Source organism: Trachymyrmex cornetzi, unplaced genomic scaffold (assembly GCF_001594075.2).
Source record: "Trachymyrmex cornetzi isolate Tcor2-1 unplaced genomic scaffold, Tcor1.1 scaffold646, whole genome shotgun sequence".
NCBI lineage: Eukaryota > Metazoa > Arthropoda > Insecta > Hymenoptera > Formicidae > Trachymyrmex > Trachymyrmex cornetzi.
Genome location: NW_017299966.1, coordinates 634,984 through 660,482, shown reverse-complemented (window position 1 = coordinate 660,482; position 25,499 = coordinate 634,984). Strand labels below are relative to the sequence as shown.

At 37.3% G+C, this 25,499-nt stretch overlaps 3 protein-coding genes across 3 annotated transcripts; all 3 read left to right on the top strand.

Moving 5' to 3' along the window:
• Positions 1–956: 956 nt before the first annotated feature.
• On the top strand, positions 957–2,422 carry Osi6 (DUF1676 domain-containing protein Osi6). The gene is made up of 3 exons (XM_018516772.1): positions 957–1,398; positions 1,617–1,719; positions 1,884–2,422. The coding sequence occupies exons 1-3, from the start codon at positions 1,072–1,074 to the stop codon at positions 2,273–2,275; spliced, it is 822 nt and encodes a 273-aa protein (XP_018372274.1). The 5' UTR covers positions 957–1,071; the 3' UTR covers positions 2,276–2,422.
• Positions 2,423–7,629: 5,207 nt separating this feature from the next.
• On the top strand, positions 7,630–11,608 carry LOC108767080 (uncharacterized). Its single transcript, XM_018516771.1, has 3 exons — positions 7,630–8,060; positions 8,161–8,336; positions 10,337–11,608. Exons 1-3 carry the CDS (start codon positions 7,792–7,794, stop codon positions 10,717–10,719), a joined length of 828 nt encoding a protein of 275 aa, XP_018372273.1. The 5' UTR covers positions 7,630–7,791; the 3' UTR covers positions 10,720–11,608.
• Positions 11,609–14,675: 3,067 nt separating this feature from the next.
• LOC108766997 (uncharacterized) lies at positions 14,676–23,783 on the top strand. The gene is made up of 6 exons (XM_018516613.1): positions 14,676–14,839; positions 15,394–15,890; positions 16,158–16,448; positions 21,988–22,273; positions 23,058–23,230; positions 23,455–23,783. Exons 2-6 carry the CDS (start codon positions 15,410–15,412, stop codon positions 23,781–23,783), a joined length of 1,560 nt encoding a protein of 519 aa, XP_018372115.1. The 5' UTR covers positions 14,676–14,839; positions 15,394–15,409.
• Positions 23,784–25,499: the final 1,716 nt, after the last annotated feature.

Sequence of the window (25,499 nt, the reverse complement as noted above, 5' to 3'; positions counted from 1 at the left end):
ATAAGATTTAACACATTCTTGAAATTCAGGTCTCATCCGTTCTCCAATTTTAAATATGTAAATACGTAAAATAATTAGGACAAACTAGAAATATACATCATTGAATTCGAGCGAACATAAGTTTACCTTTAAAAATTAATAATTTACCGTTTTTTACACAATATGTGCATGAATTAAATATTAACATTATTTAAAGTAATTATCATAAATATGTTTCATCAAATTAAAAAATTTACTAAAGTCAAAAACAAATATTATTGAAAATATTAAGTTATTTTATATTATTATATATTAAAATATTTCTTATATGAAATGCGAATAATGTTAAACTCATATTATTTACAAAATTTAATTCAACCGAATTAAAGATTAAAAATTAAGTAACAAATAAAGTTAAAAGAATAAGTACTATATAGATGCCTATATGTATAAAAATAGAAATATTTTATATTTCATGCATATAATTTTTTATATAATCATAATATTGAAGTAATTTTATTAGTAATGTGATATTGCAAAATTGTGTAGTCTGTTTTTACATTTTATTATATATTATATTCGCATTTGGTCGGAATTCTTAATATTCTACATCCAATACATTCAACTAAAAATTGCATATCCTAATGCAATGTAAAGTTAGTCCGGTATACTTGAGAAGATCGTTGTTGAAAGAAAGCGATTTTACTAGCGCTCAAGGCGTTGCCCCTTGTAACATCTATATGCCCGGCCTCTATTTGTTTTGTCGTAGGTAGGTCGCAGGTCGTAATAGGTGGCTTAGCCAAACCTCTGTCATAAGTACACTTCGTCTATTGGATGAACACGTATTCATGCATGCAAAATAAGAAAAAAAAAAAGAAGTCGGTGGGGCAGTCTGTGATGGAAACCGTAAAGGAGGGGCCCGCCAAATATAAGCTAACGGATTGTCTCATGGACCACACGAAATTTGACTGCACACAACGAGGTTCGGTGAAGTTTAGATCCATCGGTATTTACGAATTTCTTATATCTCCTGTAAACGCGTGCTGCAATCAGGTGCTTTTATCACACGCCTCGTGGAATTCGCAAGAAGTCATGAAAATAATGAAGAAATTCTTAATTTTAATAACTGCGGTCGTTTTTACCACCGGTCAGAGTATCGACGAGTGCCTGAAGCAAGACAGCATATCCTGCGTGCAGAAGACTCTATATAGGACCGCCAAAGAATTCTTTGCCAAGGATAAATTAGAGCTTATAAACGGAGTCAGTCTCGTGAAGAGTAATGTCAATGCCAGATCTATCAAGGAACTTACTTATGATCAAGAGATGGAGGCCACTAATAATATCGTGGAAAGACAAAATTCTCTCGAAAACTTCATTAGTGATGAAGCTGGGCAATTTTTGACCGGTCGCAATCTTAGGGTACTTAAAAAATTATTAAAACTATTATATAATTGTTGTTGTTTATCGAATATTAAACAAGGATAAAATGATACATAGGGGTCACTCGGGAAATACGAAATGTACCTTAGTGTAACGGTTTAATGTCACTTTAATGATCTATATACTTTTTTATCTCTCTTAGCATCTTATATTCAGAAACACGGCGTGGTTGAATACAAACCACCAATTTTTTTCAGATCAATCTTGCACCTGCTTTTGAGAAAATCCAAGAATCGGTTCGTACCTTTAGTGAATCTGCTCCACCAGAAATTCGTCAAGCTGTCAACGAGATTGTTGAAGGTAGCATTAGAATTAATAAATTATTTCTAATAATTTTCACACACTAATTTTATCTCTATTTGTGTTACGACAAAATTAAATTGACATTACGTGTCTTACAATCATTTAAAAGAATAACTTAATTTGATTGGTCTTAATTTAATAAATCTCTTCTAACATTCTAGCGCGAGGCAAGAAGAAAAAAGGATCTCTAAAAGGAATCTTACCCCTCCTGGTTGCCGCGAAAATAAAGTTTGGTATTTTGGGAGTTCTCTTATACTTTGTCACCGGATTCTTAGCGAAAAGGGCGATCCAAGCGTCCATCATTTCCCTCATCATCTCTGCCTTCGTCGGTATGAAAACATTCTGGTCAGGCAAAAACAACCACCACGACGTCACTCCTTACAATGGTGGCTGGAGTGGTGGATTTTCAAGTCCTGTTAGCGGTGGATGGCCAAGTCCCGTTAACAGTGGATGGTCCAATTCCGTACCTGGTGGATGGAGCAATGGTGGTTCTTCCGGTTGGGAAGATTCTCATTACGCGCAAAACCAAGCATATAATGGATATCATCACTAGTGATCGTTGATACTTTCTTCTTCTATTTCTTTTTTTTTATTAATCAACGGCTAGTGGAAAGAACGGGATGTCGGTGGAAGTCAGATGATTTTTAAGCCTCACGTTGATTTTCATTCATATAATCATGGAGATATTTATTTTTATTTATTTTATTAATTAAATAGTAAATAGGGCGCCTCTGGCCCTTCCGTGATGTACATTAAATATATAACAATACTTCGTCCGCGTACGTATGTGAAAAATAGATCTGAAAAATATGAATAAATAATCAAACTGAAAAGCTAGTCATAATATGTATGATTGGTGTGAAGATATAATTTACTAATTACGAAATATACGATATTATGTATGTATTACGACTTGGCATTTCTGCATAAGTTTTAGCGTGCTCACAAACGTTTCTGTAATGATTCGTAATTCAATATTTACATCTAGTCCAATACAATATATATGCAACGTATTAAATATATGCTACAAATTTGTAATATGTAATTCATTAATAGTATTTAAAAAATTCGAATGTGTATTTATTGATTTTTTTCCATTTACGCGCGTTTTTTATATTTATATTTAAAATAAATATTTTGTTTTTCTTTTCTGTGAGATATTTCTGTAACATAATAGTGAAAGTACTTCAATCTTAAAATGATAATCAATTTTGATTCGTCAACTCCACTAATTTTAAGAGGTTAGGACCTTTTTAAGAGGACCTTTTTGTATTTTTATTTTTAATGCTGAATACGAAAATCGTTCATAAGCCGGTAGAGAGAAGCTTCAAAAAAGAGAAATCATCGCGACAGCAGCGGCAACTTTCCAGTCTTCCAGGAAGGTCCGAAACATTCTTTTTTTTTTCTCACGAGCGAAACTGCGCCGCGGCCGCGTTGCATAAAGAGCACATTCGAAATCGTTAATACATCGCGAGTGTTCTGCTTCCTTGACGAGTCATCCGGCCAGCGGCTGCTCGAAACTGAGCCGATGAGATGGAAATGCTGGCTGACTCTCGGCATTCTCGGACGGTTGTAGGGGAAAGTGCATGTCTCAGGTGCATCCGGGCAGAGTCGATTGTTTTCTCGGTCCGTGATGGCCAGAGGTCGAGAAGAGGTCGCGGCACGCGTACGTCATTCCTAATCGGGTCGAGAGGATAGGCATACAACTAAATCTCTCGAAACGGATGTCCTTAAGTCCCACATAGAAGAAAAATAACTAGCTGGAAAGGAGGTTGAGGCAAAATAGCGCGTTTCTTTCTCGCACTACGCTAAAACCTCACTTGATGCAATAAAAAGAATTATTTTACTTCGACAATACATTATAGATGTCCAGGTATGTATAACGTCGTATTTTCTAGAACGACGTTCATTGGATTACGACAATGTGGACATTGATAATTAATACTTACATATACTGAAAAAATATGATTGTCATCGAAAAAGAAAGGAAAGCAATTGATAGTAAGTTTTGGGAGTAAAGTAAAACCTGTGATTCTTTTAACCAGTGCAGCGTATAGACGACTTCATCGCGATAATAGCCCGTAAATAATTTGCTTTAAGCAAAAAGCATGTAGCTAAATAGAAAATATATTAGATTTGCAAGTGAATGAAATATGACAAGAAACATATTATTTGTATGAAACATAGTATGAGATATAAGAATGGCGCGAAGAGGAGGCAATGCGTCAGTGCAAAAAAAGCGATTGTCATGCATCATTACACTCCTCTGTAACACAACGACTACGACGACGTGACTGCGGGAGGAACAACAGGGAAAAAGACGCGGAATTGCTTCGAGAGGAAGAGGAGTTACTTTCGTTCATAATATAACCGAGTGCAACGTTATATCAATACCACTGAGATTGGAACAAATCTTTTTTCCTAACAATTTCAAGCTATTTATTGCTTTACATTTTTTGTAATTTATATTCAAGGTATGTATACTATGTACTTAATCCCCTATATTATTTATACATTGCAATAAAAGATATTCTTTTAAATTTAAATTACTTAATTCATAGGATATTCTTGCTTGTTGGTATAGTAATATAAATTTATTTTAATGTATATTTATACTTGCATTTTTATATAATTAGTAATTTATTTGTTTCAGATAATCACTTAGAATTTTACTTAATTTTTTATTTAAAGTATCATAAAGTATCATACATCGCAAATATAGTATTATTTGTAATATTTTGAAAATAGAAAATATTATAGTATTTCTTCTGTACCATGTAATGCGGAGCGATGTGCATGGAGTGAACAAAAAATTTTATGAAACGTAGCATTGTGGCCCGCGTTGAGCAGGCGGATGAATAAAATCGTTCTTTGAGCTCACAAAAGCGTAATTTCTCCGTGTTGATAGCGCCAAGCGTTCATCGTCTTATTATTAGAGAGTCGTAAAGTTCCATGTCGATAGCGTCTTTACTGGCATCTAAATCCAAGTATGATTCTCACGTCACGATTAGTTTCGAGAGTTTCTCATGCGTCACTGGGTTACTAGATTTCCTAGTGATAGGTCGATTTGCTAGGTCATTATTAGGTATGCATATCATCGTGTTGTCAATTGGCATAGAATGATCTTTTTATCATTTTACTTAGCAATTCAAACATTTCTCTTCACTAACAATGGCGAGACATTTAGCAATTAAAAATTTTGAATCATTACGTTCCTAGTTATACTCTACTTATTTATAATGTCAAAAATATAATAAAGTCTTTGTTCATATATTATTCATATATTTTGTTCATATATTATTCATATATTCTACTTATTTATAAATAAAATTATTCAATCTTCCAAATTTGCGAGTTGAAATTCGTCGCACGCTTTATCTACTTTCCGATCTTTTATTATTATATATTTAATTTGACATATTCTCACGTAAGATATCCGTGAAAAGCACTTTTACTTGGCAGATCAGACAGTCTGAAATCTTGATACATAGTATGTATAAGATATTGGTGTTACGTCTGAATTCAATGGCTCATGCATAGGCATTATGCATTGGATAAGATTCTGGTTGGTGCATACAACTTGAACTTAACCGAGCACCACGATTTCGAAACAATTGCTAGACGACCGTTACCTTTCCCGTGACTTTCAACGACTTACGGCCAGGGTCACGTAGTCGTACAGAATGGATATATCTGCTACAACGCAATCTAATTGCTGTTCTCGTGCTTAATTGCTTTCGGCGGCTGACTAATTAGTATCGCAGAAGCGTTGCGATATTCGAGCCCGGTTTCTCTCATCACTTGTTCTCAACGCTCTCTTCGTGCTCGCCCAGCATTGATCTCTCTGTCTCCCCTGTAACATGTGTTCTGAGGAAGCTTTAATAAAGACTTCTCTACTTTCAGTCAATTTCCTTGTTTTAATGCGATCTAAAGATGAAAAACGTGCTGATAAAAATATATTAACATAACTCCATTATAAGCAACAGTTTTCAGTGTCATAAATATAATAGTATAATACTAGTATAACAAGAGTATAAACACTAATTAATTTATTCATTTACTCATATATTTTGCCAAATAAACGAATTATTAATGAGGACATCGGTTATTTTTCGATCCAGTTATGTATCGAGGATATAAGAAACGTTTGCTTTTATTTAAAAGATATAGGCGTGATTTTCTGTTGAATATTTTGTTCGTTTTACTTGAAGCTTGTTTTAAAGAACCCGCCGGGTTACAGGCTGCGTCAGGTGTGTGATTTCGCTCAAGGCGACATTCATTCTTGGGTACAGGGGGGATCTTGATCCCCGAGAGAAGTCGGGATCGAGAACATGGTTACTGTGAGAAAGAATAAGAAAAAGAGAAAGAGAGAGACAGAGATAGAGGAGAGGGAGGCGAGAGAGAAAGAGAGAGAAAGAGAGAGAAAGATACCAAAATGATTGCCCAACTCTCGACCCAGTTATAAATAGGTGAGCGACCTCGTTCCAGGAATGATATCTCACGTTTATCATCTGCCAATGAATTTTCGAAGGTGGAGCAATATCATCTGCAACAATTAAATGCTTTCTGTATGTTAAGAACGCTCATAGACGAGATGTCCTTTGTATAGTTTTGTCTCTATCTATAGGTTCAGAGCGATCGCTATAAATCGCAACTTCCGACTAAAATTAAGCGATCAGACGGCAAGATAATTCCTTATATTCACCATTGTATTTAGGAAAGCTGCGTAAAGGAACGAAAATAATTACAGTTTACCGTAAGCGACTTAGTATCTAGATTCTTTGCGTTCTACATTGTGCTACTTAGTACAATGAATTAATCAAGCCAAAGTTGTACGACATGAGTCATCAGTTGTCGCTAATGGACCTTGTAATCGCATCCGCCGACACCGAATCTTCATCCTTGAGAGGTACACGCGACGCATCGTATACCTATCGAAACTACTGCCTATATGGCCTCGTTGAGTTGAAGTATCTGGAGCGGCCGAAGCACTTCTGGTTATTTGAATAAACGAGGAGAAATATTGAGTAACTCATTTTAAGAGCCCTAGAATTTCGTTCCATGAATTGCACACTGGCAGACGATCATCGAGGAATCTCACAGTTGACCAGAATTTCTCGATTAGGCGTCTCGAATCAACGTCACTACGACGCATACGGCCATACTTCTGCATGTGCAATGGTAATTTAAGTCGCACAACACTCTAGGTCGTAATAATAGTAGGCGGGTGGTCGGGCGAAATGGTGCGGTAAATCACAGAGGATCTACATATACTTTTTCCATCGTCCAGGTTGCCTACAAGTTTCTTTCATTCTATACTTCCTTCATTTTGTATTTAATTCCAATTGATACCGGAGAGACTCCTCTTCTTCGTGGGTTAATGTGACTTAAAGTAGGTCCATGGCGTGAGACCATGGATATGTTAGCAGGATCAGAGTGGAGAAATATGAAGAAGAGAAGACTTGTAGGCTTCGGAAGAATGCAATTTAAGATTATATTTATATGTCATTCGAAAATACACGTCCTAGCTAGCACAAAATGCTCCGAGTATGTATCAAGATAATCGATATAGGCATCTGTACTATATATTTTTTTTCAATCTTTCTTTGATCGCATTTCTACCATCTTTCCTCTTTCTCGCGCCTCGCTTAGTTTTTACTTTGCCAAAATAAGCGGGATGACGATGAGAGGGAGGTCGATGAAAGGGGAGGAAGTGAGCGTGGGGAGATCCTGGGGCACCCGATACACTCTACAGAGCAAGAGAGAGAAAGGGGTGGGGGGGTAAGGCGAGAGAGGAGCAAGGCGAAAGGAGGGAGGCGAGAGAGCGTATGTCGCGAATGCGGACCCCCGGTGGCCTGCGAATCCACGAGGGTTCCCCTCGTGCGATACTTCGGTATAAAAGCAAAGCAACCTCTTTTAGATGTAACACACGAGGCAGCATCGGTGCATCCTGGCGTGCTTGATCGAACAACGCGCACGTTGGGCACGGAGGAGTCGAGAAACGGACTGCACGGTGACGCACGCGACTTGACGACGCGTACAACGCGGTGAAGTCGTACTTCGGTGACCATGGCCAAGCATTTCGTGACGTTATTGTGGGTGTCGGCGGCGTTGACCGCGACCTTGGCATTGCCGACCAGCGACAAGGCCAGCGGAAGTGAGAACGATCTGGTGGCGAGTATATACACCGATTGTTTGAAGAAGGAGTCCATCAGCTGCATCAAGTACAAAGTATTCACGTTTGTCGACAAGATGCTGGCCGACAAAGAAGACATTACACTATCTGAAGGCATCACTGTTGTTAAAACGTCCAACGCCGAGGGCGAAGGTGCTCCAAGGTTGGTTGTTTGTTGTTGTTCTGTGAACTCCGAGATTGCGCTTATGCCAATTTAAACATCGAACTTTGTTTGAATATATTTATATTTGCATTTTTGCCAGATCTATCGAATCCAGCGATTTGGATACATTATTGTTCGATCGTCTTGGAAGATTCCTCAAGACACATTCAGTCAAAGTTGACCTCAAGGGCAGCGATATTTTGGGAGCAATTGAGTCTGCTGGACGCAGTTTCGAGGATTTTAGCGACAATGCTGTCGAGAGCCGTGGAAAAAAGAGTGAGTATAGCACGTCATGAAAATTACATTTTAATATTTAGTTAAGGACTTGGATACACTCGAATACAAACGTAATACAACCCGTAATATAAAATCGATTACAGCAGCATTTATAATTACATTTGATTAAATTTGCTTACAATAATTGCTTATTCTTGCTAAATAAACGACTGCTTTAAAAGCGAAACTAGTAATTGAGTAATTCTGTGAGTCATCCCAAGTGTGATTCTCAATATTTGCATCTATAAATATCAGAATTTTAATCAAAATTATAGAGCTTTTGTAATTACTCCATACACAATACGAGAAGAAAGAAGTTATTTATACAAATACTTTAAGGGATAATTTTGCGGTGAAAAATATTTATTTATGCAATTATTTACAATTTTTATATCATGTAATTTCGGAGTTTTAGAGCTTTTCTATTATATTTTTGCATGTAAAAGTTTTTTTTATTAATATTTAATGTAATATATATATATATATATGTATTTTTTATTAATATATAATATAAATAATATATATCTATATAACACGTTTCTTTGCTATTAATTTGCATTCTTCTATTTTTAACAAAAATATTTCTCAAGTTATATGGAAATATATAATAGAAAAGAAAAAGAAATAAATTCTTCGCATAACGAAGAAGTAATCACAGTTCATCGGGACAACGTCAGCTGCGGTATGAGAGTTCTCTGCGTTCATTGCCGCCGTGTGAACAGCGACGATGACGACGAGGAAGCTCATACCGGTCGCAGACGTTGACCCACTGAGAAACTGGTTCCGCTTCTCCTTGAACCTCTCAACGGAGGAGGAGAGCGCCGGTGATACCGAAAGGTTGGGAGAGAGATAGATAAAGAGCGAGAGAGATCCTGCCGCGCAAGATTTTTGACACACTTTCCATCCTAGTACTTTGCCTTGACCTTCGACCATTCCATTTTAAAAAACATTAACATCTCCGTGATCGGCGTGACGTGATTTACCGAAGACTATTATTATCGGGGTTACAAACGATGCTCGAACAATTGACTTGTGTGCACGTTCGTATCTCAGCATCTTATCTATTTATAAATTGCTATTACTGTTACACGATTATTAATTCCAGCGTACGAATATTAACGATCAGTTTTCCATACAAATTAGTTCGGGATTATATCACATCATTTACAAATTTTATTATCTTGATGCAATCGTTACGTTATGACATTTCAATCAATATACATATTTTTTGAAGTTTGAAGATCATATTTTGTTATATTAATTTTATATTATATTAGAGATTTTTGAATCTTTAATTATTACTACCTAAGAATTGATATTGTCTTTTAATGAAATTAATTTTTCTTGTAATTGAAGATTTTTATATCTTTATCAAATTAAATCTAAATGCACGATCAACTATAAATAAGTACACAAAGATGATATGCATTTTGTACATAAATATATCATTCCGTGAAAATATATATATATATGTTAATAGTACATCACATAATAGGGTAATTCGCATTATGGAATGAATATCGTACATTCTTAACGTACCTGCTATACAGCTCACGATGTACTCAAATTCCCGTTCTCCACAGAAGTGTGAAAAGAGAGTAATGATAACATCAAACCTTGCAATTCATATTCCATATTCACATTTCATAGTTAGCAAGAAATATATACATAAATATATGAATTACACATACTAATCTTATTTTACACAAATAAAATGTCTGAATAGACTAATAATTTACATTAATTACAATAATACGATTATAAATTCCAAATAGACATATATAAAAACACGTTTTTTTAAATCAAAGATATACTTTCAGGCGTTTAAAATAAAGTATAACAGAAATAGTAAAGACAAATACGTTTTTAAATCATATTTATATGCTGATAAAATCAGATTAAGCAGCTATTTAAGAGTAATTTTGAAGAAATACGTCCGAGAAAAATATCTATTCCTTATTTTGATATAAACTAAAATCTAAATATTTAAAATATTACAGAGAAGGCGCAAAAGATCTTGGGACCCCTGATGATGGCCATGGCTCTGAAAGCGGCCGCTTTATTACCACTGGCACTCGGAGCGATTGCCATGATCGCTGGCAAGGCTTTACTCGTGGGCAAGATCGCTCTCGTGATCTCAGCCATCATCGGACTGAAGAAACTTCTCGGTTCTCACCAGAAGCATGTGACTTACGAAGTAGTCTCGCATCCGCATCACAGCAGCAGCCATGTTAGCCATGATGACCATGGCGGTTACGGCGGTGGCGGCGGCGGTGACTTCGGCGGTGGTTATGGTACCAGTGGACACGGATGGGCCAGGAGTCTGCCACAAGATGCTCATGAAATTGCGTATCGCGCCCACCAACCCCAACCACAAGCTTAAGCGTACCATAGAAAGTTTCCGTCCCGCGCCGCTTCTCGCTTCTCTTCCATTTTCTTCCGATGATTCTCTTCCCTTTCATTACACTCACGCCTGCTTCACTTGCTGCATTCCTCGTTATTTCTTTCCTTTTTCCTTTCTTACTTAAACTGTTGCTGTCTGTGTAGTCTTCTCCTACTTTCCAAGAAAATGTGCCGCTACCTATAATTTCCAATGTTATTTCCGATTCGATTACGCTATTTTCAGTTTAAAATCTTCTCGAATTAATCTATCTATCCTTTTCTCATGCCTACATGATCTCTTATATTCTGATTCTTATCTTTTTTAACTTCTTGCTCTCTTTTATTTTATCTTATATAACGGCCGATTCCGCGGCCAGTCACCAGTACCTCTGGGAGATGCTCATTGTTTTATATACGTATAGAGTTACGTGAATTCGTTATTTATTCGTTGTATCTTATATAATTAATATTTATTTGATATGTTCGACTGCGTGCTTCCATATGACACCTCCTGTTTTTGTAATAAAAAAAACAACAAATGAGATGCCTCCGTCCTTATCCCGAAGAAAAAAAAAATTTCATTGATAAGTTCATCTATAGCGTTCGCCGGCCGAAGAAACCAGCGCATCCTGCGGCTCTCGTAAGAGTGACCGTGGTTCACGACCGAGTGCTTCTATTTATACATAATACTGCACTTGCACTCGGAGTCATAAAGCGTAACGTAAGGCCGTGAAATACGGTCTATTGAACTCGTAGCATGACGATCATAGACCGGATGCGCTGCTGTACCACATTTTCCATACATAAATAGATAAAGAAAATAGGATGAAGTTAATAAGTGCGGGCGAAAGTAGTCGAGGAATGTGCAACATAAACGGTCTATTGCAGGAATGCAATATCATATAATATATACAGGATCATGCACGATTCATTTATAAATGTAGACTTACGATATATGCAGAAATATTTTGCAACTTCTGTCTTTCTCTCTTTTTTGCATTTTTTGTTGCCTATTTTTATTAGAATTATTAGCAAATTTCTGCAGAAATTCAAAGCAATTTTCTCATTCAAAAAACTTAAAAGGGATTAATATATGTTGGAAACAATTAAATTTTTTATTTAGCTATTTGTATATATATATATATATATATATATACATATATATATGTATATATATATTTATATGTAATTAATTTATTTCTGCAAAAGTTGAGATTACTTGAGTTGAATTATTCATAAAAAGTTAATTTATCTTTAAAATATAACCTTCGTTGCAAAACACAAGTTAATATTCATATAAAATCGTGAGCAGCATTAATATTAGAAATATGTGTTTCCATGTCATATAACACTAATATAGGACACTAATTTGATTTACTATTAGTCTCACGAGGATTAATTCTACATATGATAAAGTGTCCGTGAATTTTGAATAAGATTTTCCTAGATTTTTCGCTGATTCATAGGTATAGTGGAAATAAAAAAATGCATTATAATCACGGTATAACATCGACGATATTTAATTTAACCCAGTAATTATCCTCCAAAACCGGACACACAGGCAGTCAGGTACAACTGGTAACCTGCATACCGTGGGTAATACTGCTCCTCCCGCTGCTACCAGAGTGGCCTTAAAGAAGAAAAAGGATGTATAATAACGACAGTTTCATCGGCCGAGCAGCCACGCGTATCGGGCCGGTCGAGAAAATCACCGTACGACGAGGTTGTGCAAAATGGAATTCAGAACTGCGGCCCGATGGTTCCGCGAACCAGAAATGGTGAAGACCTGGACGCACGATTATTATCTCGCGTCTTATCGTAATGTCCTACGAGATCCGTCGCTTTCGCCATGCCACGCCGCGCCGCGCCGCGCCGTCGCGTTAGGAGATCATTTTCATGGCACGTATGCGTATGAGAAATCGGTAACGCGACATTATGCAGGTAAGTTCCGGTCGGCAGCATTGCAGTCGCGTGGACTCGTGACAAGAACGCGGCGCGGCGGGGAGCGAGCTGCTAAACGATCGCGAATGAGAAGAAGAAGCGTCTCTTTCCTTTGTATCCGTTATCCGGTCGCAATGCTTTCTTGAGTAGCGTGCGACTCAATGAAAACGTCATGCACTGACAGTTTTAACGCTGTGTTAATGAAGGCGAAGGGGGTAGTACAATGATATGCTAAAGCAAATTATATTCTAATAATATTTCTACACTGAAAGAAAAGATTGGTTGCTGCAACAATTTAGATAGTAAAATATGGCATAGCATTTTTAATCGGCTGCCAGTTTTTGGTTGTAGCAGCAAATTTTTTAGTTGCGTTAGCCTATCGAAATTCATATACTGACATTGAATTACCAAATGTTTTGAAAACAATTTTGAATTACATGGAGACACTTGAAGATAATTCAGATACGCTTTGTAACATTATTCAAGGCAAGCTTTGGAAAGAAAAAATGATATCTCTCTATATAATATATTATATATATATATTATATATATATATACATACTACAAGTTTTCACTTACAATTAGTATGACCTAGTTAATGCTGTGTCCATTGGCGTATGTCGAATTGAACAGGATGAAAAGTCAAGGATACGAAGGACCAAGTAGAAGGATGAAGCATCATGTGAATTAGATGATTAATTGGATGAAGAAATTGTGCCTAACGCGCGTAACGGTATACGTTAATTCGCCGATTCATCGTTTCTCTTTTTCGATGACATGATTATGTTGATGCGTAAAGGGAAACGTTTGTTCGATCTTTCATTGAAAAGTGGAACGTACATTGTCACCTTGATTTAATAGCTGAACCAAAGAATCACAAGTTTAATGCCAGTAGTATAACTGTGTGTTCAATACTTGAGAAATGCAGTTATATCCAATCGTACATATGTGATGATGATAATTTTGTATCGTAGTAACTTTAAACGGTCTCGATCAATATCTGCAAACGTTTTTTTATGAAACATTTTTAACAGGTATTACATTTAGAAATATATCTCTTCTACTAAATCTCTAAATTGGGTATTACCGTTAAAATCTCAAATAATTAAGACAATCTATGGTAGGAAAAGAGCAGATAGCGCAACGGATTCTTAAAAATTACCTCACCGCCTCGGTTTAAGGAAACGATTTTATAGTATCATAAACGGGAGAGAATAATCTATGGGCATGTAGCCCTGTGCCAATAACACACTTAATATTTTATTGCGCTTCCTGCTTATCAAATATATCAATGACCGCGTGTGAACGTCATTCAAAGCGCTTTCTATTGTACATCCGCGACACATTATAATATTTCGACTTGACATTTTGGTACGTGTATCTTGCGTTTTCAACGGCTCATTCCAAAGTGTGTTTATTCCTTTCATTTTCAGTCTTATTCTTATGCCTCCATGAACCTGAATGACAACGAGAAATTAGATCCAAGGAACAAAGGCGGGATCATCGAACCGCGTCGACTGGCAGTTAATGCGTGAGTATAAACGGTGCCGCCCACGCACAAGAAGGGCAACGGAATAACGATATGAACAAAATGCGGTTAAACCGGTCGAAATAATTCGGCAGAGTATCAACTCGCCAACGGACGAAGAATAATTAAGAAGAAAAAGAAGAGACCCTCGGGAAAGCACAGAATTATTTGTCCGCTCACGGCAAAACTGCGATGGAATCGCTCGGATGCATCTAACACGTGGTCGCTGGTGGGAGATAAATCCGGGGGGAGCACTCGACAGATCATGAAGCGCATGGGATTCTGCTCTCTACTCTCGCCCTCCCGGGTGGTTGGTTGCAAGTGTAAAAGCCGTTCTCAAATCAATGTCTGAGCATGAAAATAGTCGCGAAATGGTGGCGGCAAATACTGAAGCTAACCGGGTGGGGAGAATATCGCTCGGTACGGAGGTATACCTGGCCAGATATATAGAGCTAGGGCAGGGCTTCCGTTACGTACAGTCTACTTAGAGTGCTCTCAGGTATACACGCATCTCGTATATACGCTCTCAGGTATATACGCATCGTGGTAAATTAACCAAACTAACCAAAAGTCGATATCCGCGTGGATGCAGTTGGATAGCTGAGAGAGAAGCAAAGGACAAATTTGATTTTCGTATCGAGCCACGTGGAAGGTACAGTGCTTGATTGACTTGCGTGGCTTCATTCGAACTTTGAGCAATCGTATTAAGTGTTGAAGTTTTATAGACCTGTGATATATACGAGAAATACACATACACACACACATATACAATTTTATATAAAAATATATCCAGAATTGATTTAGTTAGATAATGCAAAAGTGATTCGAAGAATATCACGATATATTCTTGAATAGAAATTATGCTTTGAGATATATTTTATAGGGCATAAACATTTTTTATAAATTTAGAAGTTGACTTTTTCTAAGTTTAATAAATTTTAATCAATTATAATTTAACAATATAATTAATTATGGTATGAATAACAATTTTTTTACAATCTAAAATTTAAAACTATTAAAAAATTATTTGTGCTTATACACACATGTACGAAAATTAGTAATTGCCTTATCCTTTAATAACTGATTTATTTATTAGTTGGCTTACGCTATCAACATGTTATAATTGTCTTGATTATTAAATTATAGAACTAAATTATCAATATATCAATCATTTGGTGGGAATATCAAATTAATATTTCTTCGCAGATATTCACTTCGCAAAATGAAACGATTTGCGCACTATTATGTATGTCTGGCTGTATTAACAGCGGTCTCTGCGAGATCAGCTGAAACTAATCCCATATCTAATTCCATCAACGAGCAACAAACCGCAAGATCGAATAGTAATGGCCTATTTAGCGACTTACGCTCTGTCTATCAAGTATACAAGGAATGTTCCGGCGCGGAACTAAGTCCTTGTCTAAAGCTGAAACTCTTGTCGGCTATAGATAGGGTCTCTCGAACTGCACAATTGAATGTAGCTGATGGCGTCACGCTAGTTCAAGATGAATCAACTACTAACGAATCTGAACCAGAAAAATCTATGCAGGAAATTGAAGCTAGTTTACCCCGAGCGTTGGAAGACAAAGAGGACGCTCTTAATAGCATGATTTTTGACAAAATCGCTAAATTCTTTCAAAGTCACACTCTAAAGCTAAAGTTACCAAATGTAGAAGAATTTCAACGTAGTCTCACGGAAGAAGGTAGGAAGATACCGTTAATAAAGTTGTTCCAATAACGTGATAAATAATAAAATAAAAGTTGCCTGATGATTAATCAGATATCTTTGTATAATTGAAATAAATATGTATATATATATATATATATATATAATATAGGCACAATTTAAACAGTTTACATGTTTATTATAATGAGATTAATTTAAATAATTGTTTGTTATAATCCTATTATTTTATTGTTAAATATATAGAATTTTTTTCATTAAATCGTAATTATATTATCTTTTCTAGGTCGTAAGAAGAAAGGTAAAATGGGTGGTCTTCTTGCTATTCCTCTGTTAATTGGTGGTACATTAGTACCCCTGGCGCTCGGCGCTCTCGCGCTGTTAGCTGGTAAAGCATTGATAGTGAGCAAACTTGCTCTCGTACTCGCTTCTATCATCGGATTGAAGAAACTCGTATCTGGCAGCCACGAGCACGGACATGAAGTTGTTCAAGTTGGGGGAGGAGGACATGGATCGGGCGGATGGGCGAGATCGGGACATGATATTGCCTATTCCGCATACAAACCATCGTCAATCTAGGAAAAAAATTACAAACGTTATCATAGCATCTTTTTAATCATGTCGTCGTTTTCTCTTGCAAAATTTTCTTCTTTCTTTTCGTGTAATTTTTATTTATTTCTATCTTGCGGATAATTCTCTCTAAACTATTGATAAAACTCTCATATCTGTCTGATTTCTCTTTTCACCGTCTCTTATTTAGTTGTGTTCACTCTACGACATTTTAAATCATTGCACGTATCAAACTATTCATGCACCAATCATCCTCGATATTTATTGTTTCGCGTAGCTGCGATAAAATATGTATATTTATAAATACGCAAATAAATTAAGCCTATAATTATCGAATACGGCTGTATGTTTTATGTTCTCATTTTCATCCCTATCAACGAATTCTTACTATTCCTTGAATGAAATTCATATACGCACGGCTGGTTATTTCAACTTCTTACTGTGTGTTAGTTATACTCGACTATACTGTCTCGTATTTTTACGCTTACTAGCTGGAATTCAGGCATCACCTGCTAGATGTTTAAAATTCGGACGAAATTAACGGATGATATATTAAAATCATAGAGCGACGAGGAGAGAACAACAAGCGGAAAAGAGCGAAATGCTAGAAGGAGCATGAGTGAGATAGATGCGAGAAGACGATGAGGCGTGTAAAAGAACTGGAGCCTGACCGACTGATGGCCCATTGATTCGGGACTCGCGATCGAAAGTAAGAGATCTCAATGCGCGAGACGCGACGAAAGATGGAGGGGTGAGAGAATCAGAGGTGGAAAGCGCCGAGACAAATACATGAGATAGAGAAAGGCTTTTATGGGCATAGTACGCGATGAGTTGTCATCTGAATGACGGTTTAGCATTTCGATGCAAGTAACTAACTGGACATACGTCTCCGAAGTCTCCGGTTGTCTCTTTGAGAAAAATGGAGAAAGATCGTCAAAGTAGTAAGCAGCGGAATAGGACGTAGATACGTAGATAGAGGGACCGAGGGAAGGAGCGGCATCACCTACATACGAGAAACGCACGAATAAAACCTGATGTGTCCACGCGAGCACATATCCATCTTTACGCACTTGTTCGACTCTCGTCCCGTCCACGGAGTATTCGAGCGTGTAAACGTACACGTGCGCGCTCACGAGAGAGCCTGCGTATACGTAGGATGTACACGCGGGGACCAGTCGGTGGACACATACTCGGGAAGTAAACCAGGCCGAGCAGACCGATCGGGCCAGTCAGCATCCGCGCTGAGTCTTTTCAAGGTGCGCCTAACACTCTCTACCATACCGGAGAAAAAGTTGAAGCCTGGTCCCCCGATTCTCTCCGATCTTCTGCAAGTCCACGTCTCTCTTTCTCTCTATATTCGTCCTCATCAGTCGACCTCTCCATCTCTCATCCAAATCCGAAGTTTGCCGATTTTCAAGAACGCATCTCTGCCCAAGTGATCGTTCCTGACACGTGTGCTGGAAATGCCCTTCCACGTTTGAATTTCAATAGTAATCTCAGTGTGAATCGAGATTTGGAATCCTTCACTTCTTTTTTTTCTTTTTATTAGATACGGCATGTACCGATCGCTTATAGATATTTTGATACTGCGTTTATGCATTCAAAGTTACAATGTTGCTCGTAATTGCAACGGTATTCCTAGAAATTCCAGTCATGATTGGCGAACAGCGATGTAAAATAGGCTGAGGAACGGATTAGGAAAGTGTCGTATGTAGGTCATACGCAAGAATTAGCACTAACTAGTTGAGTGAGTTTATATTAAGCACAAATTTATTCTCGTGAAAGTACTAATATCGCTGCTTTCTTCGGCGGCGAATAAACAAATTAGAGCTGTGCACAGAGAATACCCGTATTTGCGGTATCGCGGGCGCTGTTATTACGAAGTAGTTATTAACCATTCATCTGCTTGCCTATCCTATTGTTTGCATCTTGGTGGGTGTATTATTTCAACGATTATAGCTCTTGTGTATTTGTTTATGCGGCTTTATTCGTCTGTGCGAGTTTTTATTAGTCCACCTCGTTTGTTCTAAATGAACTATAAAGAGAAGAGCTCGTTAGGTAAAAAGCAACGGAATCGCATCCAAGCGCAAATGAGAAAAAAGAGAAGCGAGAACTTTCGTTTCGTTCATTCATATATATTTCCAACGTGCAAGGTGCGAATTCTTTTCTTTCTTTTTCTTTTGTATCCTACTTCGCATTCCCAACGGTACGAAGCAAAACGGATCAATACTATGATTTTGCTAACCCGCATAGCGACATAAAATGCATGTAATAACTGCACAAAATTATGTACTTTCATACACATTTCACTTATCTTTCGTATCGTACATAAAAAGTAGGAAAAAAAATACACTCTAAAAACTATGGATAAATAAATTTAAGAAATGATTTTATACGTAGCAAATAATATTTTCTTCGTTCTTTTATCATGATAGTTTGTTTTGATAAACTTTTTTTATAAAAACGTTTCATAAGCATTAAAGAAGCGGTCAGCGCACGAACGAATGGACGGAATATACGAAGGCATAGGATGAGGTATGAGAAGAAGCAGAACAAGCAGGAGAGCGAGAACTCTCAGGTACGGAGGCTTCACTTCGTGGGGGCCTTGACCTGACCTCGATCCTCGGACGAGTTCACTCTCGCCGACGTCGACGAGAGGAAAGTGTTCCACCACCAAGAGTACGCACGGCTGCCACCCAGCTCGATGTACCACTCGGATTAGTGTTTTAGTTTGCGATGCTATGTACAAGTTAATTTACATATGATATACATATATAATGCTAAGTACAGCAGAGCTTTCAGATTTGCCGATCATAAAGGGACATTTGATAACAATGGAATCTAACATGTGAGGAAAATAAATGTTTCTTGTGAGGGACGGGAGAAAAAAGTAGCGGGAACAAAGTGAAAGTTGCACTTGAGACCCATTGTATATTATGTACTGTCGCGAGGAAGTCACGAAAAACTGAGAGAAAGAAAAGAGGCAATAGTTTAATAGTTTAATTTTAGAGCAATAAAAATATACATAGAAATAATTAACATTTATATCAGTTGTTTTTACATCACGATAGTTTATACAAAAAAATGTATATCTTTACAAACCAAATATTAAAGTTTTTTTTCATATTCTCATACTATTTGTATCTTATATTTCTATCTGAAAAAAAAAAACAAAAAAATGTTAAGCGTTTTAATACATTTTAGACAATATCTTTTAGATATGTCAAATTTTTTACTTATTCTAACGTAAATTTCATCAATTTAATAAATACAGTAAAAAAACAATTATAGAATTGATTTTTAGATATCATTTTTAAATGAAGATTTCATACCATTCATTTAAATAGCTTGTCGTGAGTTAAAATACCGTAAGCAAATTCTTCGATAAGACGAGTTCGTGACTTCGTGAGAACGTAAGCTGGACCGATGCAGAGATTCGTTTGACCATCTTCGAACTTGAAGCGCGGAGAAAGTCAGTCGCACATCCGAGTTCTTTCCTTCGAGCATGGATACACTGGCAGCGATGAAATACTTTTGGATATGTCTCCTCCCTTTTTCCATCTTTTTTTCTAGACAAGAAGCCTTCGGGTCACGATGATGCGGAACGAGGCAAGGCAAGGTGAGACGTAGCGAGGCGCGGCTTGTCCTCCTGGAGGAAACCTCTGGCTTGGGCCCAACTCACACACATGATCGAACCACAGTGATGCACGCACATTCCATGTGAAAAACCGTTAAATGTTCCGTGCGACAGAGTCACTGGAATACATTAATTTCAAAGATTACTGACTGGTTATCATATTGATCTTAACTTAACAATGTGTTTAAGTTGTAGGACTAATATAGTGAATAGGATAGAAAACGAAAAAGAAATAGACAAAGAAAGAGAAAGAGGGTAAGCGGAGAAGAAAATTAAGAGGAATGCAATATTACAAATACATAATCCAAAAGTAACTATCATCAGCGAAAATCGAGATATATTATTGGGAAATATAACTATAGTAATAAAGTTAATCTAAAAAATGTGATCCCATAATAAGAGCGAAGCTTCGGTAAGCGAGGAACGTCACAATTACAGATAATAATGAATGAGTCGCTATGCGACTTCTTGCAATACCATCATCGGCTATAAAATTATAAGCACATTGGAAAGTTGTAGAGGTCTACGCGAATGAAGTATCATCTACTTGATAGTATAGAAGTATACTTTGTCGGTGAAATATACTTTGAAAGTGAAATCATAAACTAACTTATCTTGAACGTAGTGTTTGGTCAAATTATGATCGACTATCGACTTCTCTATTAATATAATATAAGATCTTTTGCAAATGGTGCCATGAGATTTTTTGAAATAAAAGTAACGTTAATTAGAGATTCTAAGACACATTCCTTCTTTAAAGTTTAAGCGCAAGTGGAAGTGCATTATAACAAAAGAGATTAAATTCGATAATAAATTAAATATGGATAGTCCCCTTATTCTGTCCTAGAAACTAATTATGACAAGTGATTCAATTTGGCAAGTCATTTCAAGAGTCATCCGGAGAGAAGACTACGCCAAATAATTTATGCTACCACAGATAATTCATCTTTAATGCATAGCACATTGCACATGTGTCTCTTTGAAAGTTCTGACAAGTAGGCAATTCCTGTCGCAGCTGCTGTATCTTCACCATTGCATTTAGCAAGTAAAAAACAGGACGTAACACCTAAATCTTTCGTGAGAGTAGTCTCGCACAAATTTCCATGGTTATTTGCATAGTGGTTAGCGCGAAATCGCTAAATCAATAAGAATGTCAATCAGTGGCACGTTGGTGAATGATACCCGATGACGTCGAACAAATCTGCTTTCTTATCTTTATCTTTACTTTAAATCGAAATTCCAAGAGGACATTCCGCATTCCACCTTCTACCGTTGCTATCTGTGCTTTTGGCTCGTGCCGAAATCCTCGTCCTTCTCGATTTGATTGTGATCTGATCTTGGAGATCCGGAGGAAGAGGCCAGTAGTGCGTAAATACATATCATCTTTCTCTCGTTTTCACCGTCTCTCTTCTTTCTTTCTCGTTTTCTTCCTCTCACGAATGTGCGTCTGTATGCGCATTACGCACACGTACGGGGCGGGTTTGTCGACAGTCACACACCCGTTGTGTACACAAACAGCCTAAGTAGGCACACAGGCACACGGAGAGGAGAACCGGTGGAGAAGGACCGGTGTGGAGGCGCGTATTCGCAACGCAAGACGTATACGACACAAACGACCGCCTGGAGGAGAACCAATAGCTCGTATGGGTTGTAACCCGGCAGCAGGCGGGGACCATCCGGTGGGGGCCATCAAAATTTCAAAAACGTACGCGGGCCCCTTTCCCGACGAGGATAAAAGGCAGCAATCGCGATTCTTTCGGGCAGTATCGATACGATCGCCGTACTCGTTCGAGCGTTCACGTGCGAGAAAAAACAGAATCGAGATCGACGAGAGAGCGCGAGGAAGAGAAGGAGAAGAAGTGAAGATAAGTTTCGAGAAGTTGGAGTAATTGATTCGATTCGGTGTTTCCTTCGCTGTTTGGAAGATTCATCAAGATGTTCAAATTCGCGGTAGTCGGCGCACTCTTCGTGGTATCCGCTCTCGCTGCACCGGCCTCACAGGATGCGGGGGTGGCACCGCCATCCTCGATCCTCGAGGAAGCTCTCGACGTGTACGCTTCCTGTTCCGGGGAATCGAGTATTGCGGTGTGTCTCAAGATGAAGGCCCTGCGCTACGTCGACCGTGCCGCTCGTTCGGCCGACATCGAGATCATTGACGGATTCAAGATCGTACAGACTGAAGATGCCAAAATTAGGTAAGGGATCGCGGGGATTTACTCGAGATAGTGATCGGTACGGTACTTACGGTTACTTACGGTAACTGACCATCGAATCATATGATGGTCGATATTGAATGAAATTAGGACGTGAAAAATGAAGAAGGGCCCCTATTCTTGAAAAATATCGCACGTAAGACTAGGGAAATACCACAGTATACCTTATGTATACTATATATAGTATTTCCCTAGTTTTTCGTTTTTTTTTCAAGAATAGGGATCCAGGTCTCTAACGGCACAGACTTTCAGGGGACGTCCGTATGTCTCTTGAACAGCCTAAGGACATCCCCAGGATGTATCCCAGATAAGGTGTGCTATTAGGGGTGATTCGTATAGTGAACGCATGAATTTATATTCAACATATATTTTTTAATAGACTAAAGTGCATGAATTTATTTATATAATATAAGCCATAAAAAAACTATCACTATTTAATTACCGAGCTTAGATCGAGTAATTATTTTGTAATAATATATTCGATTATTTTTAGATTCAAATTTCCTTTGAGTATGATCTTAAGAAGAATAAATTGTAAAGAGACAAATAGAGAAGAATTTGTAAATTTATCATTTTATGAACTGTTTAAATTAATTCTTTACTCTCACTTAATTACTGTTGTAATCAATGAACATAGAATTTCAATGCTATTTGATTCTACTTGACTCTACGGTGACCGCTTGTAAAATTAGCACAGAAAGTTATTAACGAAGTTTAAGATAGCTCGATATACGCTGATATAACGAACATATTTCTTTCTTTTCAGTCGAGCTGACAACGCAAGGTCTCTTAATGACATTGAAAGTACTTTACCTGTTGAGACCGAAGCCAAGGAAGCTGTAATTGATCAGGCCATTGTCGACAGAGCCGCCAAATTCTTATCCACGCATACTGTTGAGTTGAGTCTTCCCGAAGACGTTTCCCGCTCTTTTGATGAAGGTAAAATTAAATTTAATTACTTTTTTATTTTTAAAAAAGAGAACGAGAGAAGAACGTTCTTAAAGTTTTCAAGTTCTACCATTGAATACTTTTTAGACAGTTAAAATACGCACGAATTTTATTTGAAATTTTAAGATATAAATGAAGAAAGTTTGGATGTGCCCATAAATTATAACATGTCAAAACACAAATTAGAGAGCTTATATTTCGGAATTATGTTTCAGCTCGTGGCAAGAAGAAGAAAATCGTTAAATCTCTGTTACCCATCCTTCTCCTTCTTAAACTGAAAGCTGCTGCTCTTATCCCTATTGCCCTTGGTGCTTTGGCTTTGATAGCTTTCAAAGCCCTTATCATCGGTAAGATCGCTCTCATCATTAGCTTGATCATTGGTCTGCAAAAACTCCTTGCCTACAAGAGCCAGAGCTACGAGGTCGTCGCTCACCCCGTTCATGATTATGGACACGAAGCGCACCACGACCATGGTCACGGTTGGGCGAGATCATCGGTGGCTGGTTCTGATCTCGCATACAAGGCGTACAAACCTTCCGAATAGCTCAAAGTTACGCACAACTTCTTCCCCTTCTAATTTTCTACCTACATTCGCCAAAGTGATCGTCCCTAATCCATCGATCACCTGAGGGTGGCGTGACTCAACTTCTCAGGGATCCGTGAACAAACTCAGCTCGACGACAAAGACGTTTATCTTATGATATACAAACGACTATACTGAACGCAATTTTATGTGGACGGGCAAAGGACTGTTAGATACGGACGGTTACTGGATTTTGCGTGAACTGGATTTAACGGTACGGTGACTCGACGACTTCGACGACGGTGCCGTAATTGACAATCAATAAGGATACTACGATAGTTGTGGTTCGATATATACATTACGGCAAATTTATGACGAAGCTTATCACTTTACCAACATCGACAGAATACTGTGCTCAGAGATTATGAGAATCTCGAAAGACTCTCAAATAGTGGAATCCTGTCAGAATGGTAGAAGTCGCGCCCCCTCCGTCATACCCGTGCGGTATCCTTTCAGAATCCTCCGTGTCTATCATATGCGGAACGACTCGTAGTCAGTACTCGCACGGGATCATCAGATTTAATCCAATGATTATTTATATACCAATCACCCCATTTTGGGATCATCATGTAACTTATCATATTATTTATAAATAAATTGTAATTTTTATATAATATTAAAAATTGACTCAATTTTATTTCTTTCCAAATATTTCTCTTCCATATTATCACGCAAATATCCTTTACCACAAAAAATACAAATTCCAACAAATATAATAAGACTATATTGATATAAGAATTTTTGAAACCATATTATAATAGCGATAAACTACATATAAGATAGATATATTTATATATACATAACTTTAAGTCAGAGTTAAAAAATTATTTTGAAGTAGTGACGTCTAAAATTAATAACAATAACATTATTTTAAAAATAAGAAAAAGATTTTAAAATATATTATCACGATTCTCAAAAACTTAATCCAATATTTTAAATGTCTTTTGGATGACGATCTTTAGATCTCGTATGTTCCAGATTTACGCAAATTCGGCAATTATATTCGCGCTACTTGCGTTCCCAATTTTTCTTGCTCAGCCATCAAGCCTGTCCTATCAATCTGAAGATATAACGATCTTTCGGACACTCCATTCTTCGACCAGAGGAAATTACCCTTCTCAGTGCATCCGGTGTATCGACCAAGCTTCGTGCGCACAAAACACAAACGAAGTATACTTTCGCTACTTATAAAATCTTCCGAGTGAAACCAATTGTTCTGTCGTGTGTGAACGCCCTCTTGTCGCCTATATAGGTAGGTGATCGCAGGAACAGTATGAACAGTATTTTACGGGAACTTCATTACTCTACATCTCGTCCTTATAATAGGATTTTTTGTTACAATCTTAAAAAATTAAAGAAACAAAATTATGATAGTTCGAAGATGTGAAAAGCATTCTAAAAGTCAAAAATTTTTAAGTGTCTATTATTCTACAATGTGGATTATTTTTTGTGCCTTGGAATAAATTTAAATAAAACGGTTGTGCAAAAGTTTTTATAAATTTCCTAAAATCCTTGTATCTTTAGTCTGTTTATTTTAATTCTTATAAATTTTTTATTCAATGTTTAATTTTATCTAAACACGTTTATACGATCTGAGAGATCGGTGCTTCGAAGATGAAAAGCGAACTCCGTTATTTAAGTCTGCTCGTTCTCGTGTCTACGAGTTTTACAGTGATC

Bases quoted from the DNA above. Each gene is read 5' to 3' on its own strand.
- Osi6 (XM_018516772.1), top strand. From the start codon at position 1,072: ATGAAAATAATGAAGAAATTCTTAATTTTAATAACTGCGGTCGTTTTT. The intron at 1,399-1,616 runs GTACTTAAAAAA...AATTTTTTTCAG, and splicing joins TGACCGGTCGCAATCTTAGG to ATCAATCTTGCACCTGCTTT. The intron at 1,720-1,883 runs GTAGCATTAGAA...CTAACATTCTAG, and splicing joins TGTCAACGAGATTGTTGAAG to CGCGAGGCAAGAAGAAAAAA.
- LOC108767080 (XM_018516771.1), top strand. From the start codon at position 7,792: ATGGCCAAGCATTTCGTGACGTTATTGTGGGTGTCGGCGGCGTTGACC. The intron at 8,061-8,160 runs GTTGGTTGTTTG...CATTTTTGCCAG, and splicing joins GAGGGCGAAGGTGCTCCAAG to ATCTATCGAATCCAGCGATT. The intron at 8,337-10,336 runs GTGAGTATAGCA...AAAATATTACAG, and splicing joins CGAGAGCCGTGGAAAAAAGA to AGAAGGCGCAAAAGATCTTG.
- LOC108766997 (XM_018516613.1), top strand. From the start codon at position 15,410: ATGAAACGATTTGCGCACTATTATGTATGTCTGGCTGTATTAACAGCG. The intron at 16,449-21,987 runs AGGAAAAAAATT...ATTCGGTGTTTC, and splicing joins ATACAAACCATCGTCAATCT to CTTCGCTGTTTGGAAGATTC. The intron at 23,231-23,454 runs GTAAAATTAAAT...ATTATGTTTCAG, and splicing joins TTCCCGCTCTTTTGATGAAG to CTCGTGGCAAGAAGAAGAAA.